The following is a 23184-nucleotide window of genomic DNA, read 5'->3' as shown; positions in this document are numbered from 1 at the left end:
CTATCTCCTATCTATCTATCTATCTATCTATCTATCTATCTATCTATCTCCTATCTATCTATCTATCTATCTATCTATCTATCTATCTATCTATCATCTATCTATCTATCTATCTCCTATCTATCTATCTATCTATCTATCTATCTATCTATCTATCATCTATCTATCTATCTATCTCCTATCTATCTATCTATCTATCTATCTATCTATCTCCTATCTATCTATCTCCTATCTATCTATCTATCTATCTATCTATCTATCTCCTATCTATCTATCTATCTATCTATCTATCTATCTATCTATCTCCTATCTATCTATCTATCTATCTATCTATCTCCTATCTATCTATCTATCTATCTATCTATCTATCTCCTATCTATCATCTATTATCTATCTGTCTATCTATCTATCTATCTATCTATCTATCTATCTATCTATCTATCTCCTATCTATCTATCTATCTATCTATCTATCATCTATCTATCTCCTATCTATCTATCTATCTATCTATCTATCTATCTATCTATCATCTATCTATCTATCTATCTATCTATCTATCTCCTATCTATCTATCTATCTATCTATCTCCTATCTATCTATCTATCTATCTATCTATCTATCTATCTATCTATCATCTATCTATCTATCTATCTCCTATCTATCTATCTCCTATCTATCTATCTATCTATCTATCTATCTATCTATCTATCTATCTCCTATCTATCATCTATTATCTATCTGTCTATCTATCTATCTATCTATCTATCTATCTATCTATCTATCTATCTCCTATGTATCTATCTATCTATCTATCTATCTATCTATCTCCTATCTATCTATCTATCTATCTATCTATCTATCTCCTATCTATCTATCTATCTATCTATCTATCTATCTATCTATCTATCTATCTATCTATCTCCCTCTTCTATCTATCTATCTATCTATCTATCTATCTATCTATCTATCTATCTATCTATCTATCTATCTATCTCCTATCTATCATCTATCTATCTATCTATCTATCTATCTATCTATTATCTATCTGTCTATCTCCTATCTATCTATCTATCTATCTATCTATCTATCTATCTATCTATCTATCTCCTATCTATCTATCTATCTATCTATCTATCTATCTATCTCTATCTATCTATCTATTATCTATCTCCTATCTATCTATCTATCTATCTATCTATCTATCTATCTATCTATCTATCTCTCTTTTGATGTCTATCCATCTTTGTTTTATCCATCTATCTTTATTTATCTATTGAAACTCAGGTCAGAGCAGCACTATGTGTTTGCCTTTCAGCACAAGGGGAGCTGCACACCTCAAGGGTCTTTCTATCAACAGTATCTATCTTATAGAGTATCTATATGTTGATGTACAGGGTATATTTATCTGTCTCCATTTATTCTATCCATCTATCTAATAACACTCGGTATTTGGGTACTGCACACGACGGTATCTACCAGAATAGCTCACATTCTTGTGCAGGAAACTTGGGGTTGTATTGTATGGCACTATAGAGTTTGTATATTGCACAGCATTATAGTGTTTGTCTATTATATGGCACTATAGTGTTTGTATATTATATGGCACTATAGTGTTTGTATGTTGTATGACACTATAGTGTTTGTATATAGAGATGAGCAAACGCCGTTCGATCGAATACAGATTCGATCGAATATCAGGCCATTTGGGATATTCGATTACAATCGAATACCACGAGGCAAACGCAGTAAAAATTTGTATCCCCTCCCATGTTCCCTGGCGCGTTTTTTGCACCAATAACAGCGCAGGGGAGGTGGGACAGGAACTACGACAACTGAAAAAATTGAAATTGAAAAAAAAATCGGAAAAAAAATCGGAAAAAGGAATTGGCGGCTGGAAACAGATAACCTCCAATTTACCATTTGACTAATTTGGGACTGTGAACTATATGAATGTGAGACAGGGACAGATCTACAGGCAGGTTAGCTAGGGATTAACTTTATTTAGATGGGAATGTCACTTAAACAGCTCTTTGGGGCTCCATCTCATCGGGATCCCTGTCAGCTTGCGATATGCGCAAGCTCAGGGTCGGACTGGTCCACCGGTGTACCGGTGAATCCCCCGGTGGGCCCCAGGCCCTGACTGTTAAATCCTCATTGTACTAATGCAGATACATTGGTCGGGGCCCCCAATCGAGCACCTGACCAATGCATCTGCATTTGCCTCAGCACACAGGGGCCTCCATTAGCTGAAGCTGCACATAGTGTCCTCCCGATATATAGGGAAAGTATATACCGGAGGACACGTGTGCAGCTTCAGCCTCAGCTATAATGGCTGCTCGTACTCCTGTCACTGAGCTGCTGCTCTCCTGTGAGGCCCTGCTGTGCTGCCCGCACTTCCTGCTTCCCTCCCCCTCCCCTCACAGTGAGTCGTCTCTCACATCGGATCGTGTGGGGAAGACAGGAGCAGTCTCATGCAATGCTGTGCTCTTCTGGAAAATGTAAGTACATCCTTTTGGTAAAATCTGTCTATGTAATATGTATATATGTGTACATTTGTGTACCGTATGTGTGTTGTATATTGTGTGAGTACTATGTCTTTGTATACAGGTATGTATACAGTATACTACAATAATGTTTATGGGTGAGTGTATGTATGTATATATGTGAGTATATATAGTATTCATACATTCATATAAGTATATATGACATATATGGTATCAGGGGCGTAACTACCATAGAGGCAGCGGAGGCGGCTGCCACAGGGCCCGGGCCATTAGGGGGCCCAGTGACAGCCGATACCGCTGCGTTTTTTTTTTTTTTTTAATAGGCTGTTACGGGCCCTATTCACTTGCCGATCCTGGCTGGGCTGGGATCGGTAAGTGACACTGCGGGTCCCACAAATACCATCATTATACTCGGGGGTCTTTGCAGACCCCCGAGTATAATGATCGGCGGATCGGGAGAGGTAAGGGAACATAACAAACAGTGTTACTTACCTCTCCACAATCCTGCCAGGCCTCCTTCCTGACGTCTCTGACGTCACATGAACCCGGCCTGCGTCCCGGATCATGTGACGTCTGACGTCATTTCAGAAGGACGGCAGCGGAGAAGACAGCGTTGGAGTCGGGGACAGGTAAGAAACAGTAATTTTTTATGTTTTTATTCCCCCGGGTCTCCGATTATTATACTCTGGGGTCTGAAAAGACCCCAGAGTATAATAACTGTTTATGGGTGTCCACAGTGGGACATAATACTGTGTGCAGGGGCCACTATGGGGCATAATACTGTGTACAGGAGCCACTATGGGGGATAATACTGTGTACAGGAGCCACTATGGGGGATAATACTGTGTACAGGAGCCACTATGGGGGATAATACTGTGTACAGGAGCCACTATGGGGGATAATACTGTGTGCAGAGGCCAGTAAGGGACATAATACTGTGTACAGGGGCCACTATGGGGGATGATACTGTGTACTGGGGCCACTATGGGGGATAATACTGTGTGCAGGGGCCACTATGGGGCATAATACTGTGTGCAGGGACCACTATGGGATATAATACTGTGTGCAGGGGCCACTATGGGGTATAATACTGTGTGCAGGGGCCACTATGGGGTATAATACTGTGTGCAGGGGCCATTATAGGGGAAAATACTGTGTGCAGGGGCCACTATGGGGTATAATACTGTGTGCAGGGGCCACTATGGGGTATAATACTGTGTACAGGGGCCACTATGGGGCATAATACTGTGTGCAAGGGCCACTATGGGGGATAATACTGTGTGCAGGGGCCACTAAGGGTCATAATACTGTGTGCAGGGGCCATTATAGGGGAAAATACTGTGTGCCCCCATAGATTAGATTTCCGCGCGGTCTCTGTACGGAACATGTGGACAGGAAAGTAGATCATGAAGTACTTTTCTGTCCGCATGTTCCGTGTGGACACCGCACGGAAAGCTCACGGACTCCATTTTAATCTATGGGGTCCATGTGCTTTCACAGCACACCGCTTGCTAATGCGTTCAGTAGTCTGTTCGGGGGCCACCATGCGGACTCCCCAAATGGATTACTGAATGCAGATGTGAACCAGGCCTGAGTGTGTAGGTATACAGTGTGTGCAATCCCATCCACACATTGCAGAAAAATACATGCAGTAGAGGTGTAAAAAAAAAAAAAAAAAAAAAAAGTATACTCACCTGTCCACAGCCCCCCGTTGTCCCCGCCTGTGTCTGTTCGGTCTCACGGTCTCATTACTGGAAATTCTTTACCTAACTAGTCTCAGCGATCACATGAGGTGCAGGACTCCCAGCAAGGAGGCACCAGTACGAGACTGAATGGACACTGGCAGTGCACAACGGAGCGCCGGGGACAGATGAGTATGCTTTTTTATTTATTTGTTTTTTATTTTACACTTCCCACCCGGGACATGAGTTGCTCCAATTCCTGGACAACCACTTTAAGGGCTAGTTCACACGGGGAAGTTGGCAGCGGATTTTGAGGTGGAATCCGCCTCAAAATCCGCTGCCAAAAATGACTCCCAATGACTTCAATGGGAGCTGCTCGCTTCTTTTTTCCGCTAGCTAGTAGCGGAAAAAAGAAGCGAGCTGCCCTATCTTGCCGCAGATTCCGCGGCTGAATCAATCTCAGCATCCGCGGCGCGAGGCTCCGGCCCATTCATTTGGGTCTAATCCGGAGCGGAATGCCACGACGGGATGCCTGGCATCTGCGACAGAATGTTCACATGCAGAGTTCATGTATCTCTGTGTGAACTAGCTCTAAAGGATTTATTCATCTTTCTAATATTGATGGTCTGTCCTTAGGATAAGCCATCAATATTACATCTACGATGATACAACAGCCAGGACCTCTGCAGATCAGCCTTTTCCAGGACCAAGCAGCTACAGGGAATAGTAGCATTTCTAGGAGCCGCGCTGTTCACTTGCCATAGAAGGTGTAGCAATACATTTAGGTAGTGCACATAGTATAGTGGGTGAGCAGCATGGCTCCCGACATGTTATTACCTTTAGACGTCGTGTTTTGGTCCCGCTGATCTGCATGGTCCTGGCGGTGGGCCCCTAGAAACAATTCCACTGGTGGGCCCTAGACACCCCAGTCCGACCCTGCGCGAGCTGACTTTTTCCCATAGGTATGCATTGACCAGCGTTGATTGGCCGAATGATATACGGCATTCGGCCAATCAACGCTGGTCAATGCATTCCTATGCCGAGATGAAGCAGAGCTGAACCTGCTACACACTCAGCTGTACCGATGTAGCAATCTGATGCAGCAGCGCTGAGTGTGTAGCAGGTCCAGCTCTGGTCTACACTTACCTGCATAGCTGCAGCTCCCAGCTCTTCTTGTTCCGGTCCTCTGTCCACTTGTCTTCAGAGTCTTCTGACGTCTCCCCGTCCACACTCTCCAGCCGCACTAAGCCCCGCCTACTCCCTGCATCTCTACAATACTAGTAGGTAATAGGTAGACGGGGTCCTCTGTCCTCTTCAGAGCGCATCACTCACGGCTCCCCTCCCATTACCCGCCCACACTCTCCTAAGCCCCGCCCCTCTCCCCCAGCTAGTATTATAGAGAAGGCGGGGCTTATGAGAGTGTGGGTGGGTACTTGGCGGGGAGACCTGCCCACACTCTCCTAAGCCCTGCCTTCTCTATAATACTAGTCGGGGAGAGGGGGGCAGGGCGCTCTGAAGACCGGACAGAGGAGCGGACTGGACCAAGAAGAGGAGCTGGGTGCTGCAGGTAAGTGGACAACGGTGGGGGGGAGGGGGTTAATCCGATACTGCACACTCAGCTCAACTACTCCAGAGTTGAGCTGAGCACACGGCCCGATGTAGCAGAGCTGGCAGATGTAGCAGTCTGATGCAGCAGACTAACACACTCAGCTCTGCTGCATCGGACTGCTAACATCGGCCAGCACTGCTACATCTCTGGTGTAGCAGCTCTGCACTACTCCCAACCATCCCTCCATCTACTCCTCGTGTCACACACATCTCGTGTGTAGCAGAGCTCAGCACACACTCAGCTCTGCTACATCTCTACAACAGAGTGTAGAGATGTAGCAGAGCTGAGTGTGTGCTGAGCTCTGTTACACCAGGAGGAGTAGCTGGAGGGATGGTTGGCAGTAGTGCAGAGCTGTGTGTGTGACAGGAGGAGTAGTTGGAGGAATGGTTGGGTGTAGCAGAGCTGAGCTCTGCTTTATCTCAGGTGTCCGGAGTAGTCGAGCTAACCGCACGGCTAGCTCTGCTTCATCTCGCCATAGGAATGCATTGACCAGTGTTGATTGCCCAGTATACAGCATTCAGCCAATGAATGGTGGTTCTGCCGGAGGAGGCGGAGTCTAAAATCGGACCAGAATGGAAACTACTGTGGAACGATTTTAGACTCCGCCTCCTCAGGCAGAACCAGCGTTGATTGGTCGAATGCAGTACACTGGCCAATCAACACTGGTCAATGCATTCCTATGGGAAAAAGTCAGCTCCAGCATATCGCAAGCTGACAGGGATCCCGACATAATAAAGGTACTTGATGCCCCCAGACATGCTTCCCCTGCTGTCCCAGTTGCTTTCCAGGGTGTCGGCATCATTTCCTGAGGTGTGATAGTGGACTTGGTGACTCTCCTGAGTCGAATGGTGGGATCCCCTGTAGCGAAGCATTTTCTCCCATAGACTATAATGGGGTTCGATATTCGTTCAAATAGTCAAATATTGAGTGGCTATTCGAAATGAATATCGAATATCGAACATTTTACTGTTCGCTCATTTCTATTTGTACGGCAAATTACACTAGAATGCATAGTGTGCATTGGCCAGCGCTGATTGGTCGAATTCCATACTCTGGCCAATCAGTGCTGGCTCTGCTGGAGGAGGCGGAGTCTAAGATCGCTCCACACCAGTCTCCATTCAGGTTCGACCTTAGACTCCGCCTCCTCCGGCAGAGCCAGCGCTGATTGGCCGAAGGCTGGCCAATGCATTCCTATGGGTATGCAGAGACTTAGCAGTGTTGAGCCAGTTCTGCTCAACTACACCGTGTGCCAGTCAGCCCATCAGATGTAGCAGAGCCGAGGGTGCACTAGAACCCTTATGCACACTCGGCTCTGCTACATCAGATGTAGCAGAGCCGAGTGTGCATAAGGGTTCTAGTGCACCCTTGGCTCTGCTACATCTGATGGGCTGACCGGCACACGGTCCAGCAGAGCCAGCGCTGATTGGTCGAATTCCGTACTCTGGCCAATCAGCGCTGGCCAATGCATTCTATTAGCCCGATGAAGTAGAGCTGAATGTGTGTGCTTAGTTCAACTACGCTGGTGGAGTAGTTGAGCTAAGTACACACATTCAGCTCTACTTCATCGGGCTAATAGAATGCATTGGCCAATCAGCGCTGGCCAATGCATTCTATTAGCGTGAGCTGAGTGTGCACAGGGGTTCCAGTGCACCCTTGGCTCTGCTACATCTGATGTAGCAGAGCCGAATGTGCATAAGGGTTCTAGTGCACCCTCGGCTCTGCTACATCTGATGGGCTGACTGGCACACGGTGTAGTTGAGCAGAACTGGCTCAACACTGCTAAGTCTCTGCATTCCCATAGGAATGCATTGACCAGCCTTCGACCAATCAGCGCTGGCTCTGCCGGCGGAGGCGGAGTCTAAGGTCGGACCTGAATGGAGACTGGTGTGGAGCGATCTTAGACTCCGCCTCCTCCAGCAGAGCCAGCGCTGATTGGTCGAATTCCGTACTCTGGCCAATCAGCGCTGTCCAATGCATTCCTATGGGGAAAAGTTAGCTTGTGAAAATCGCAAGCTGACAGGGATTTCCATGAAATAAAGTGACTTTTATGCCCCCAGACATGCTTCCCCTGCTGTCCCAGTGTCATTCCAGGGTGTTGGTATCATTTCCTGGGGTGTCATAGTGGACTTGGTGACCCTCCAGACACGGATTTGGGTTTCCCCCTTAACGAGTTTATGTTCCCCATAGACTATAATGGGGTTCGAAACCCACTTGAACAGTGAGCAGCTGTTGAAATCGAATTTCGAACCTCGAACATTTTAGTGTTCGCTCATCTCTAATAAGGACATTATAGTGTGGGGTCCCCTCTGCTGGGCAGAATGGAGAGCCACAACAAAAAGCTTCTCTTACATTGATGGACATGACCCATCCGCAAATTACGTGGTCATCATTTTATTGGAATGGCCAGCATGTAATATTGCATTTGTCCTGTAGTGGCCACTGTAATGTTTGGCTTTGATGATTCTGAAGAACAGCAAGTCAGATTCAAGTCATATAGGCGTTGTCTCAAGTCTCACCGCGGTTAGGCCAAATACACAACCCAGTTTGAGGCTCTTCCCAGGTCCTCGACGTGCACACTCGGTCATGTGCATGAGGCCTTAGTGTTTTTTTTGCTGACTCCATTGTGATTTTCTTTTCCCGATACTACAGCAGATTATTTGGGGGGCGCATCTGGAGATTGGGCTGCGGGCTTCAGGGCGTCAGAGGGGAAGAAAGTAAACTAGAAGTGACTGGGTATGTTTTGTAGCATCTGCGCTCGGCACTGGAGGGATCTGCAGTGTGTAACAGTCTCTGATCGCCGCAGAGCTCCCTAAGTCCTCGTGTAACAAGTGCACCAGTTGCCAAAGCAAACAAGGAATTTTTGAAGACTCAGAACTATTTCACGTTGTCTACATGTTCTACGATGCAGACAAAACCCTACACCGCAACGTATCACAACTGTATATCATGTGAGACAGAGCAAAAATATGTGAATGTATATTATGAATCCGGGAAGTTACCGCAATGTCTACTGGTGCACCGTGTAGTGTTATGTGCTGAACTCTAAGGCAACCTGTAGGTTATATATAACAGCCTTCTAGGTAACCTATATCAAGGGCTTTCTAATCTTATCAATGGATCCTATTGATAGGTCATCAGTTGAAGATTGGCAGGGGTTTGAGACTCAACACCCCATGCCGATCAGCTGTCTAAATGGGGGGGGGGGGTAGTTAAAGGGGATTTCCAGGATCAAAATATTGATGAATTATCTATAGGTCGTCAATAAACGAACAGTAAGGTCAGATTCTCAGCACCCCTGTCAATCAGCTGGTTGGCTATCAATCAGTTTCTACCACCATTGTAGGACAACTTGTTTAAATGGGCTTTCCAGGGTTGTTTCGTCAATGACCATGGATGACATCCGGATACCAATAATACAAAGTAATTTGTAAACATGCAGAGGCTATAAAAAGAGACCTGCCCCATCCCTCTTCACTTCATGGGGTCCCATCTTGAGACTATTGGTTTCTAAAGACAGACTATCCCTAGTAACAGGCAGTTAACAGCAAATTCACAAGGCGGAAGACATCTAAGGCGCTCATTGCAATTTTATCTGCAATTGTGGATAAAAATACGGGCCCATTCAATTCAATGGGCCCATATACACAGCCATAGTATTTAGGGGCCACAAATACTGGAACAGGTCCTAGACCTATCTGCATTTGCAGCTTGGCCATTCAATAGAATGGAAGGGTCAGTGAAAACCGTGGATGACAGCCGGATACCAAGTGTCATCGCGGTGTCTATATTGATTTGGTAGTTAATTGGGTTTTCCTGGTTCAAAATATTGACAGTAGGGCCAGATCCTCCGCACCCTTGTTGATCAGCTTCCAGCACCCGTCTCATAGCACTCTTTCTTTCTGTGGGTAACCACTTTTTAAGTGTATTGGGTTCCTATTTTTGGATCCCCAAGTGGACCTGAAGAATGGAAACCCAAACGCTAGTGTGAAACTAGCATAACTACCTTTTCTGCAGACGGCCTCTCCGGAGTAGATAATTTTGCCCCACTCTGCTTTCATTCTGTTTCCATTTATCCATCTTTGGTGTGTGACCTATTTGTATCTATTTAAAATTTTTAACAGACCATTAAAAATCAGATGAATTTCATTGGTTTTTTTTTTGTTTTTTTTTTACCAAAACCTCTTATCTGCTTTTGACCGCCATCAGATGCAAATCCATTTAGGTTCCCATTAAAAACAGACCCATTGGCTTTGATGGGAGCCATGTGGCCATCAAAATGAACAAAAATAGAACTGTAAAATGGTCCGTCAAAAAACGGACGTGAATATACTTATTGGGGCAGAGATATTAAGACTGGCATATCGTCTGGTGTGGAGAATGCCAGGGCTCTGGCCTCTTTACGCCCCAGCACTAGAATGGAGATTTCATTCTAGTGACAGAAAAGTAGTGTTTAATAATCATAATGAATATGTTGGGCCAAGACGTCCCCGGTCCACCCTGCTCCCTGCATGGCCATATTCACAGAACAGGAGTTGAGGTGCACATTGCGTGCAAGAAACGGAGTTGAGTAGATATGAGCGAGTAGTATTTGATCAAATACCTCGCCGCCATAGGTATGCGTGTAAGGGCCCCTTCACATGGCTGATACGCTGGCTGCTTTAGAACGTGTAAACGTTCCGTAGCAGCGGCGTCTAAAGCAGATCACATTGTTTTCTATGGGAGCCGGCAGACGCGCGCTCGCCATAGAAATGAATGGGCTGCTTTTTCCATTCATTTCTATGGGGAGCGCACGTATGCCGACTCCCATAGAAAACAATGGGAACTGCTTTAGACGCCGCTGCTACGGATCGTTTACACGTTCTAAAGCAGCCAGCGTATCAGCCATGTGAAGGGGCCCTAAGTGGCCGAACACCAAGGGGTTAAGCGCATCGAATATTCGATTCATTTAACTCCTTGGTGTTCGGCCGCTTACACGCATTCCTATGGTGGCGAGGTGTTCGATTGAATACTACTCGCTCATCTCTAGACTTGTGCCAAATGTGCGCTGGAATATCGTCCCTCTATGTCCAAAAACTGCAGTAGAAGTATTCATGAATTCCCCCATTAAATCAGCCACGTGACAAATGTTCAAAAAATCAGAGGTCACGCAGCCATTTGTCACTGTTGTGATCTTGGCTTGCGTTGCCGATATTACAGCACTAATAATCTGTGTTTCCACTTATCGTAGAGGTTTCATCTGCTTTAATAATATGTTGACCCATCTGTGAAGTATTTCATAATGTTCTCACGGTGTATACGGCAGTAGTGCCCACGACATCTTGGCATGGTCGGGGTTACACTTTACTCATGGATTGAGATAGACAAAGTACATACATGGGATGACTAAAGGGGGCAGATAACATTCAGTTACCGGCTTGTATATTGCTACAAAAGTAACAGATTTATCTGCAGTCCATGTTCTTTGCGCTTGTATCAGCCTCTCTGCAGAAGGTTTATATACTGTATACTATAGATTTTATGGCATAAGTCGGATGTCTGGAGAGAGACGTACAGGGGAAAGCTCTAGCGCTGGTGGCCATTCCTATAAACAGTTGTGTCTGGTAGGAAAAAGCAACTTTCTCATGTCCAAGTCCTTGGATCTTTACCAACCAATGTGGCTCCTTTACAGGCCACTCCGTGGATGGCAACATGGCGCCCCAACAGCTCCGTTGGTGACCCCCGAATGGAAACCTATCCGCATAAAAAAGCAGTTACCTTAGGAAACCTGCGGACCCCATAGACTATAATGGGGTCCATGTGTTTTCTACTCGGTTTCTGCACGAAACTGATTTAGGCTGAGGCTCAATGTTGTGGAAACGCAGTGCTTTTTGTTCTAAATTTTGCTACGTTCCATTTAGCCAAAGTCAGGAGTGCATTGAAGAGGAATGGAAAATAGAAAGGAAGTTCTTAGGCTGGGATTTTTTAACCGAAATCCGCCTCGGAATCCAGTCCAAAAACACGCCTCCCACTGACTTCAATGCGAGCCATTCATTTCTTTTTTCCGCTAGAGGTTTTGTGCCGCTCGCGACAAAAAGAAGCAACCTGCCCTTTCTTACAATGGATTCCACAGCGGAATCCGCCACAGTGTCCGCGGCGTGACACCTCCATCCCGACTAGACCCATTCATTTGGGCCTAATCCGGAGCGGAATGCCGTTTTTTGGAAAATTACAGCTTGTCAACTATATCTGTTTGAGTTTTCCGCATAAGTATAAGGGTATATTCAGACGGCGGAATTTGCATTCCACATGTGAAAATCCCGCTCCTGATTAGGCCCGAATGAATGAGCCTAATTGGGATGGAGTCTCGCGTTCCGTACATCGCAGCTGACTCGGCCATGGAATCTGCGGGAAGAAGAGGCATGTCGCTTCTTTTTTCTAATACTGACTAGCGGAAAAAAGAAGCGAGCAGCTCCCATTGTAGTTAAGAGGAGCCCTTTTTGGCAGCGGATTTTGAGGCGGATTCCGCGTCAAAATCCGCTGCCAAAAAATTTCTGTATGAACGAGCCCTAATAAGGGCAGAAAATCTACATAGGAAAACTGCATAAATGCAGTGAAAAACGCTGCAGATTTTTTTGCTACGTTTCATGGGGCCTTAGCCTTAATGTGATTTTAACAGCATCCCACCTGCCCGTCTGAATGCATCCTGAAATAGATCAAGAATCTGGCCCAATAAAACCTCTCACCCTTGGACCCTTACGGCATAGTCCTCTCGCCTCTGATAGATGGTATATGGTTAAGAATGTTTTGCAAAGAATTTTAGTAATTGTGGAAATCCATCGGTGATTATCGGAATCCTGGCTGGAATGTTGATTGGCTTATTGCATAGTAAAGTAATTGTGGCTGGAGATCCTGTAAAGTGCAGACTGGTCGGCTTCAGGGGAGATCTCTCAAGGTAATTGTAGCTGTCTTGTGGCATCTCTGGTCATTGTCACATCTCACCCTGGAATGCTAAGTGCCAACTGATAATGACAGCAAACACTTAGAGTGACACTCCGCTAAGTCTTTCAAAATGTACCTGCTCTACAATATATACAGTTCAGCCAGTATTACCATCTAGCTATTGCCCTCTATCTGTGAATCCTGCTCAGTTGAGTTATGTTATTACATTCTGACCTGCAGGAAATAGCATGCCTCTGTGTGCAATCCAAAGTCACAATCTCTTTTCCTACACGTGCTGGCACAGGGTTGGCATAAACTCCTATCACAGTTACTGCAGATGATTAGACAGTTCTAATGAAGATCACACTGCAGTCTTTCTCACTGTATACTTATGATCTCTGAGATTATTTACAAGTATAATTCCCCCTTAGCGGTCCTCACACAGTATAACGCCCCCTTAGCAGTCCTCACACAGTATAACGTCCCTTTAGTGGTCCTCACACAGTATAACGCCCCCTTAGTCTTCCTCACACAGTATAACGCCCCCTTAGTGTTCCTCACACAGTATAACGCCCCCTTAGTCTTCCTCACACAGTATAACGCCCCCTTAGTGTTCCTCACACAGTATAACGCCCCCTTAGCGATCCTCACACAGTATAACGCCCCCTTAGCGGTCCTCACACAGTATAATTCCCCCTTAGTGGTCCTCACACAATATAATGCCCTCTTAGTGCTCCTCAAAAAGTACCCATGAATGAAGCGGTGGTTGCACATGCCCACAACCTCTCCATTCACATGAACCATTAAGGGGATTTGCCTTACCTGATTCTCCTGATGACAGGAGCTCCTAGAAGTCAGACTTCAGCGGTCACTTATTGTCTACCAATTGGAATTCCAACAGGAGGAAAATCCCTTTAGGCCGGGGCCTCACTGCAGTTTTTCTCGTAGCACTTTGTCGCTGCGGCCACTACGTGGGGCCTTAATCAGCTTAATGATGGTTTCCAAGAGCAAAATTGCAAATTAGAAACAGACAAAGCTAATTTTTTTGTAGATTTTGAGACCCAGTAGAATAGTTATTAATGCTGCCATTTATCTCTCTTAATACTTATACCATATAAGGATTTATTTAATATCTATTATTTATTATTGACATTGCAAAATACGTTAAAAAAAGGAACAAAGAATTAACAACCCTTTTTCTATTTGCAGAACTATGGAAAAGGAGCACGACGGAAAAACCGATTTAAAGGATCAGATGGAAGCACGTCTTCTGATACTACCTCAAACAGCTTTGTGCGGCAGGTACTGCTTTACTGTCATCTAAGATGGCTTGGCTTTTGTTTTTCCTTCAAAGATTTTACAGTTTGTTGTTTTGGACAAAAAACTCCTATTAGATGGGCCCTTATTATAAGATGTTGGTGGCAGAACGACTACTTGTAATCCATGGTGGAACATACAGTATGGTCAATTATACAGTATATCTATCATCTATCTATCTACTATCTATCTATCTATCTATCTATCTATCTATCTATCTATCTCCTATCTATCTATCTATCTATCTATCTATCTATCTCCTATCTATCTATCTATCTATCTATCTATCTATCTATCTATCTCCTATCTATCTATCTATCTATCTATCTCCTATCTATCTATCTATCTATCTATCTATCTATCTATCTATCTATCTCCTATCTATCTATCTATCTATCTATCTATCTATCTATCTATCTCCTATCTATCTATCTTCTATCTTTCTATCTCCTATCTATCTATCTATCTATCTATCTATCTATCTATCTATTTATATATCTCCTATCTATCTATCTCTATCTCATATCTATTATCTATCTATCTCCTATCTATCTATCTATCTATCTATCTATCTCCTATCTATCTATCTATCTATCTATCTATCTATCTATCTATCTATCTCTATCTCATATCTATCTATTATCTATCTATCTATCTATCTATCTATCTATCTATCTATCTATCTATCTATCTCCTATCTATCTATCTATCTATCTATCTATCTTCTATCTATCTATCATCTATCTATCTATCTATCTATCTATCTCCTATCTATCTATTTATCTATCTATCTCCTATCTATCTATCTATCTATCTATCTCCTATCTATCTATCTATCTATCTATCTATCTCCTATCTATCTATCTATCTATCTATCTATCTATCTATCTATCTATCTCCTATCTATCTATCTTCTATCTTTCTATCTCCTATCTATCTATCTATCTATCTATCTATCTATCTATCTATCTATCTATATATCTCCTATCTATCTATCTCTATCTCATATCTATTATCTATCTATCTATCTCCTATCTATCTATCTATCTATCTATCTATCTATCTATCATCTATCTATCTATCTATCTATCTCCTATCTATCTATCTATCTATCTATCTATCTCCTATCTATCTATCTATCTATCTATCTATCTATCTATCTCCTATCTATCTATCTATCTATCTATCTATCTATCTATCTATCTCCTATCTATCTATCTATCTATCTATCTATCTATATATCTTCTATCTATCTATCTCCTATCTATCTATCTCCTATCTATCTATTTATCTATCTATCTCCTATCTATCTATCTATCTATCTATCTATCTATCTATCTATCTATCTATATATCTTCTATCTATCTATCTCCTATCTATCTATCTCCTATCTATCTATTTATCTATCTATCTCCTATCTATCTATCTATCTATCTATCTATCTATCTATCTATCTATCTCCTATCTATCTATCTCCTATCTATCTATCTATCTCCTATCTATCTATCTATCTATCTATCTATCTCCTATCTATCTATCTATCTATCTATCTATCTCCTAATCTATCTATCTATCTATCTATCTATCTATCTATCTATCTATCTCCTATCTATCTATCTAGCTATCTCCTATCTATCTATCTATCTATCTATCTATCTATCTCCTATCTATCTATCTATCTATCTATCTATCTATCTCCTATCTATCTATCTATCTATCTATCTATCTATCTATCTATCTATCTCCTATCTATCTATCTATCTATCTATCTCCTATCTATCTATCTATCTATCTATCTATCTATCTATCTCCTATCTATCTATCTATCTATCTATCTATCTATCTATCTATCTCCTATCTATCTATCTTCTATCTTTCTATCTCCTATCTATCTATCTATCTATCTATCTATCTATCTATCTATATATCTCCTATCTATCTATCTCTATCTCATATCTATTATCTATCTATCTATCTCCTATCTATCTATCTATCTATCTATCATCTATCTATCTATCTATCTCCTATCTATCTATCTATCTATCTATCTATCTATCTATCTCCTATCTATCTATCTATCTATCTATCTATCTATCTATCTATCTCCTATCTATCTATCTATCTATCTATCTATCTATCTATCTCCTATCTATCTATCTATCTATCTATCTATCTATCTATCTTCTATCTATCTATCTCCTATCTATCTATCTCCTATCTATCTATTTATCTATCTATCTCCTATCTATCTATCTATCTATCTATCTATCTATCTATCTATCTATCTATATATCTTCTATCTATCTATCTCCTATCTATCTATCTCCTATCTATCTATTTATCTATCTATCTCCTATCTATCTATCTATCTATCTATCTATCTATCTATCTCCTATCTATCTATCTCCTATCTATCTATCTATCTCCTATCTATCTATCTATCTATCTATCTATCTATCTATCTATCTCCTATCTATCTATCTATCTATCTATCTATCTATCTATCTATCTCCTAATCTATCTATCTATCTATCTATCTATCTATCTATCTATCTATCTATCTCCTATCTATCTATCTAGCTATCTCCTATCTATCTATCTATCTATCTATCTATCTCCTATCTATCTATCTATCTATCTATCTATCTATCTGTCTATCTATCTATCTATCTATCTGTCTGTCTGTCTGTCTATCTATCTATCTATCTATCTATCTATCTATCTCCTATCTATCTATCTATCTATCTATCTATCTATCTATCTATCTATCTATCTATGTTGATCCGTTCTGTGCAATCTTCAGAGAGTTCAGTGTCCTGTAGATGTTTGCTGCGCCCAGTTGTGTGACAGTCTAAAGAGAACCACTTCTTTGTCATTTGCTTCTTCTGTGTTTCCCTGAGCAGTTTGTCATAATGATACTAAATCTAGAACTGGGGAAGCATTGGTCAGGCAGAAATTCTATTTTGGGAGAATGTTATTTAATATTTTTTCTCAATTAAATATGCCTCTATTTCCCATGTACCCTGTGGTTATTGTGGGCCCGCTCAGCAGCTCCAGCGCAGATTACATTTGACGTAGATTGATAATCAGAGCAAGGCAAGAAGAATGCAAAGATACAAGTTTGCTAAATGTTACAATTATCTGTTCTGCACTTCTCAGCTGGGGGGCACTTACTTTAGAGTAGTTGGTAATGAACCCATTAACACTGGCTACATAGTCAGCAAATATAACGTCTGACTTTGTAATAGATTTTTATTATTTTTAATAAATGTATGTATTCTGAGTAGAGATGAGCGAACAATGAAATATTCGAGATTCTGATCTGTGTGGGGGCCGACTGTCAGATATTTATGGTTCTTATGTATGGTAAAAAAAAAAAAAAATCCTGAAAAACAAGATGAGTCAAAAAGCAAATTTAAGGGGTAATGTGTGATACCACCAGGGAGGAAGAGCAGGCAGACCGTCCGCCCTGCAAAATACTTCCAGTCAGGGGCGTAACTACCGGAGAAGCAGCGGAGGCAGCTGCCACAGGGCCCGGGATATTAGGGGTCCGGCGACAGCCGCTACCGCTGCGTTTTTTTTTTTTTAATAGGCCCTATATACTTACCAATTCTGGCAGGGGCCGGGATTGGTAAGTGACGGCGCGGCCCCCACAAGCACTATTATACTCGGGGGGGGGGGGGGGGGGGTGTTTCGGACCCCCGAGTATAACAATCGGAGGCCCAGAAAAGTTAAGACAACATAAAAAACTGTGTTACTTACCTCTCCAGGCGGGCTTCGGCCTACTTGTGTGACGTCATATGACCCACGATGCAGGGCCCTGGTCACATGACGTCCCGGAAGATGGCCGACATCGACGGAGAATGCAGGGGAGTCGGGAGATAGGTAAGTAACAGTAGTTTGTTATGTTTGTATCCCTCTGGGTCTCTGATTATTATACTCTGAGGTCTGAAAAGACCCCAGAGTATAATAATTGTTCATGTGTGTCCACAATGGGACATAATATTGTGTACTGGGGCCAGTATGGGGCATAATACTGTGTGCAGGGGCCACTATGGCACATAATACTGTGTACTTGGGCCACTATGGGGCATAATACTGTGTACTGGGGCCAGTATGGGGCATAATACTGTGTACTTGGGCCACTATGGGGCATAATACTGTGTACTGGGGCCACTATGGGGCATAATACTGTGTGCAGGGGCCACTATGGGACATAATACTGTGTGCAGGGGCTACTATGGGACATAATACTGTGTGCAGGGGTCACTATGGGGCATAATACTGTGTGCAGGGGTCACTATGGGGGATAATACTGTGTGCAGGGGCCACTATGGGACATAATACTGTGTGCAGGGGACACTATGGAGGATAATACTGTGTACTGGGGCCAGTATGGGGACATAATACTGTGTACTGGGGCCACTATGGGGCATAATACTGTGTGCAGGTGCCAATATGGGGTGTTATTGTGGGGTATTATAAAAGGGGGGGGGCGGCGTTAGGGGTCAGTTGGTCGAGGTCTTCAGCGTCTGTCAGGGGGGCCCATGTCAAAAGTTCACTACGGGGCCCCGCCATTCCTAGTTATGCCACTGCTTCCAGTCTTTTCAATTAGTACCATGCAAAGTGCAGAGAAACAAACAGTTTTCTACATTCACAGAAAGGTCTAATGTCTCCCGTTTCCTGAATTTTACTCAAAACAGAGAATTGTAATGTTTAGTGCAGGCCGCGTGATATCTTAGAGATGGAGATTTACCGGCAATTACATCCCATTAACAATCATAGATCACATGTAATGGGCATCTGGCTGGGAGGCAAATGATTGCTTTGGGATTACAATGTGTCTAGGGAAATGCTAAGTCGTCATTTTTTGTTGGTTTTTTTTTTTTTTTTGCTTTAAAGCAAATTTAACATTCAGCGTCCTATGACTCATTTTTCATGCCAGTCTTCATATTCCCCGCAGTGGTAGAGGACGCGCCTCAAGTATGTGCGCCTGCGCTGAAATCTGTGCCGGCTTGTATGCCAGTAAACTGGTGTAAATAAATCTGGTCCGGGCCATAACCACAACAGGCCCCTTTCCAGGAAAGTGGTGAGGGTGGTGCAAAACAGAAAAAAGTGCAAAAACCCAATTTGGCCAAAAATTTGGAACTTTTTCATTCCCTACCTCATTGGGAGAGATTTATCAAGACTGGTGTTTTTGACGTCGGTCGTCATATTTCTAGTTTCCCCATGTGGGAATGGGCCTAGTCCAGAGGAGGGAGTGTCTTCAGGCCGAATCGCGAGGCAAAACGGCCTGAGGAATGAGCACCTCGCTTCTTATTCCAGGAGCCGGCACAAGCCCGGAAAAAGCTCCTGAGCGGCGCCCATTGATTTCAATGAAAGCCGTCTTTTTGGTCAGGATTTTGAGGCGGATCTCCGTGTGAACTTACCCTAAATCTGGCAAGGCCAGTGGCCATATCTCCTACCGTGATGGCGTGTGCAGCTGCTATACAAGATATGATAAATCTGCCCCACAGTATCTAGTGGTTTTTTTTTTGCCGAGTTGTGAGACTGACTATTCAGCCAGGAATATGGCGTCCACTGCCCGGTACCACCAAGATGTCCTCTCCTCTTATATGGAACAAAATGTTAAAAAAAAATTCCTTGTTTCTCAAAGACATGGTATCCCAATACATTTCAATCATCACATGATGGTGCAATGATGACGCCCCCTGTAGGTCCCCAATGACAAATACTATTGAGAAATTGCAATATACAAATAGGTGCCATAGGTTATGTTCACACAGAATGTTTTACAGGAGGATTTTGAGGCCTCAATGGGAGTCAGTAGCAGATTTTTTTCCTTCAAACTGATTTTTTCAGTTAGAGGGGGGAAAAAATCAACTTTACCTTAAGAAATCCATAGAAAACAATGGGAGGTGGAAAAAATGTGACACTTTTTTAATGTAATTTTTCAGATTTTTCTTTGATCAAAATCTTGAAGACCGTATATCATTTCCTACAACTTCACAATTATCTGCTAGCAGGGGGCGTAACAATAGTGGTTGCAGGGAGTGCAACCGGGCCCGCCAAGGTTCAGGGCCCGCAGCCAGCTGGAGATGTCCAGGGCCAAGTACCACTATGACAGCGGTCGGGGAAGGCCTGGTTCTCCGACCGCTATACATATTGTAAATAGATACTATCCAAGGGAGGCGAATTTAAATAATAAACACATATACTCACCTCTCCGGCGTCTTCCATCCTGTGACTGACGGCTGTGATAAGGCCTCAGCGGTCACATGGGATGCAGCGGGGTAAAGACGTCAGTGCGCCCTCGTGTGACCTCTGAGGACCAATCACAGGCCTCAGCAGAGATGTCAAAAAGATGGCCAAAGGCGGGGCCACACGGTGGCTCAGTGGTTAGCACTGCAGCCTTGCAGCGCTGAAGTCCTGGTGCCCAAATCCCGCCAAGGGCAGAAAACCATCTACAAGGAGTTTGTATGTTCTCCCCATGTTTGCATGGATTTCCGTCCCATTTTCCAAAGACATACTGATAGGGAAAAATGTACATTGCGAGCTCTATGTGTGGGGTTCACAATCTACATTTAAAAAAAAAAAAAAAGATGGCCGAAGACAAAAAGTTTGCATCCGGGCCCACAAGACACTTATTACGCCACTGTCTGCTACTTTGTGTTGGTTATCACTGAAAATCTCAATAAAATACATTTGGGTTTGTGGTTGTAAGGTGACAAAATGTGGAAAAGTTCAAGGGGTGTGAATACTTTTGCAAGTCAATGTACATGACCTATATTGTGGAGTTTTCCACTGGTGACTCCATGGCATATTAGGTGTATTGTACAATATGGCGTCCTAGAGCATTGTCTGTATCTGTATTACAAATGTCGAGTAGACTTCACGATCTGCTGTGACTTTCCAGTACTATGCGTTTTTCCGTCGTGCATTCGCCTCTACTAAAGCACCGTCCACTTCACCGGCAAGGCTGAAAGTTTCCTCGTCTGTCATTGTTTCTGAGTCATCCTGTTCTTATCTGTTCCATGAAAGCATAGCCTACAATAACAAGCCATTAAAATGATAACTATCTTTATTGAGTAGTTCAGATATGTTCTACCTTGACAAGTTAAATGGACGTTGAATTAGAGCAAAATCAAAGTGCGTAACGTGTCCTGAGCAAAATGTTTCTGCCTTTTTAGGATGACTGGAAAGCTCTTCCAGGGTATTGCGAAACTCGTTGCAGACAGTGAGCAATGGTGGAGGACTTGCCTGATAGTTTGATGTTACTATGTTACATTACAGAATATTTAGTCAGTACGATGGGAAGGAACATTCTGGAGACCATTCATCTTCTAACGCAACAAGTTAAAGGACATGGGCCAGTCAGTAACTAAATAAAATATGATACCGTCTTTCACCTCTAGGTGGAACAGTGCCCCTAAATAAAGACAAAGCCACATCTCCTGTAACTAGTTGGCTTAGATGCCTCATTCATACCCAGTGGTGCATAAAATAAAATGGAACAAGCAAATATAAGAAACTTTGTAATATATCTCAATAGAGAAAAATGCTTCTTTCTCCTCTTATTGGACTCTTTCCTTCTCTATCCTTTCCTACACTGACTTTCACTCTTACATCTCTGCTATATCTTTCTGAAGACCGACAGATTTCATGTATCAGATTACAGAGGACAGATTGTACATGTCTATAGAAGTCTATGGGGTTGTGTCTTTGGGGCCCATTATTGTGCCAGAGACTGGGCCCCCAGGGGCTTCACTGGTACTCTGGACACAGTGGCGTAACTAGGAACGGCGGGGCCCACTGGACGCCCATCGAAGACCCCGACGAACCTCCCCACACACATACCTGCGCTCTCTATTATTCCTCATAGTGGCCCCTGTACACACTATTATGCCCCATAGTGGCCCCTACACACAGTATTATCCCCCATAGTGGCCCCTGCACACAGTATTATGCCCCATAGTGGCCCCTACACAAAGTATTATCCCCCATAGTGGCCCCTGCACACAGTATTATGCCCCACGGTGGCCCCTGCACACAGTATTATGCCCCATAGTGGCCCCTACACACAGTATTATGTCCCATAGTGGCCCCTACACACAGTATTATGTCCCATAGTGGCCCCTGCACATAGTATTATGTCCCATAGTGGCCCCTGCAAACAGTACTATCCCCCATAGTGGCCCCTGCACACAGTATTATGTCCCATAGTGGCCCCTACACACAGTATTATCTCCCATAGTGACCCCTGCACACAATATTATGCCCCATAGTGGCCCCTGCACACACTATTATGCCCCATAGTGGCCCCTATACACAGTATTATCCCCCATAGTGACCCCTGCACACAATATTATGCCCCATAGTGGCCCCTGCACACAGTATTATGCTCCATAGTGTTCCCTATACACTGTATTATCCCCCATAGTGGCCCCTGCACACAGTATTATACCCCTTAGTGGTCCCTGCACACAGTATTATGCTCCATAGTGGCCCCTACACACAGTATTATGCTCCATAGTGGCCCCTACACACAGTATTATGTCCCTTAGTGACCCTTACACACAGTATTATCTCCCATAATGGCCCCTGCACATAGTATTATGTCCCATAGTGGCCCCTGCACACAGTATTATGCCCACTGTGGACACCCATGAACAATTATTATACTCTGGGGTCTTTTCTTCAATGGCATGCAGGACGTCACATGACCCGGGACGTCAAATGACCGGGACATGCGATCATTTGACGTCAGGGAGCATCCAAAAGTAGGCCCGAACCTGCCCGGAGTGCGGAAAGGTAAGTAACACAGTTTTTTATGTCCTCTTACCTCCCCTGGACCTCCAATCATTATACTCGAGGGCCTGAAAAGAAATAACTCCAGCCGGTAATGGCCTATTAAGAAAAGCAGCCGCTACCCCTGCTACCCCGGTAGTTACGCCACTGTCTGGACCAGCCCTTTTCATTCCCATTTCCTATTCACTCATCTGGACCTTGGCAAGAACTTTGTCTACCAAATCAAAGACATCAAGAAATGGCAGTAATTGTATTGTAGGACAACTCAGTAATGTCTTATATATTACATTTTAGGCAGTAACAGCTTCAGAACTTTACGATCTGAGTATAAGATAGCCAAAAATAT

At 43.5% G+C, this 23184-nt stretch overlaps 1 protein-coding gene across 2 annotated transcripts in view; it reads left to right on the top strand.

The window, feature by feature from the left end:
• The window catches only part of CACNB2 (calcium voltage-gated channel auxiliary subunit beta 2), a 207039-nt gene that overhangs the window by 7279 nt on the left and 176576 nt on the right, over nucleotides 1-23184 (top strand). For both annotated transcript variants that reach the window (XM_075271719.1, XM_075271724.1), the window contains exon 2: nucleotides 13923-14015. In XM_075271719.1, the coding sequence (XP_075127820.1) occupies nucleotides 13923-14015 (93 nt within the window). The remainder of the gene's footprint in view (nucleotides 1-13922; nucleotides 14016-23184) is intronic.

Source organism: Leptodactylus fuscus, chromosome 4, assembly GCF_031893055.1.
Source record: "Leptodactylus fuscus isolate aLepFus1 chromosome 4, aLepFus1.hap2, whole genome shotgun sequence".
Taxonomy (NCBI): Eukaryota; Metazoa; Chordata; class Amphibia; order Anura; family Leptodactylidae; genus Leptodactylus; species Leptodactylus fuscus.
This window is presented reverse-complemented; position numbering and strand designations above follow the sequence as displayed.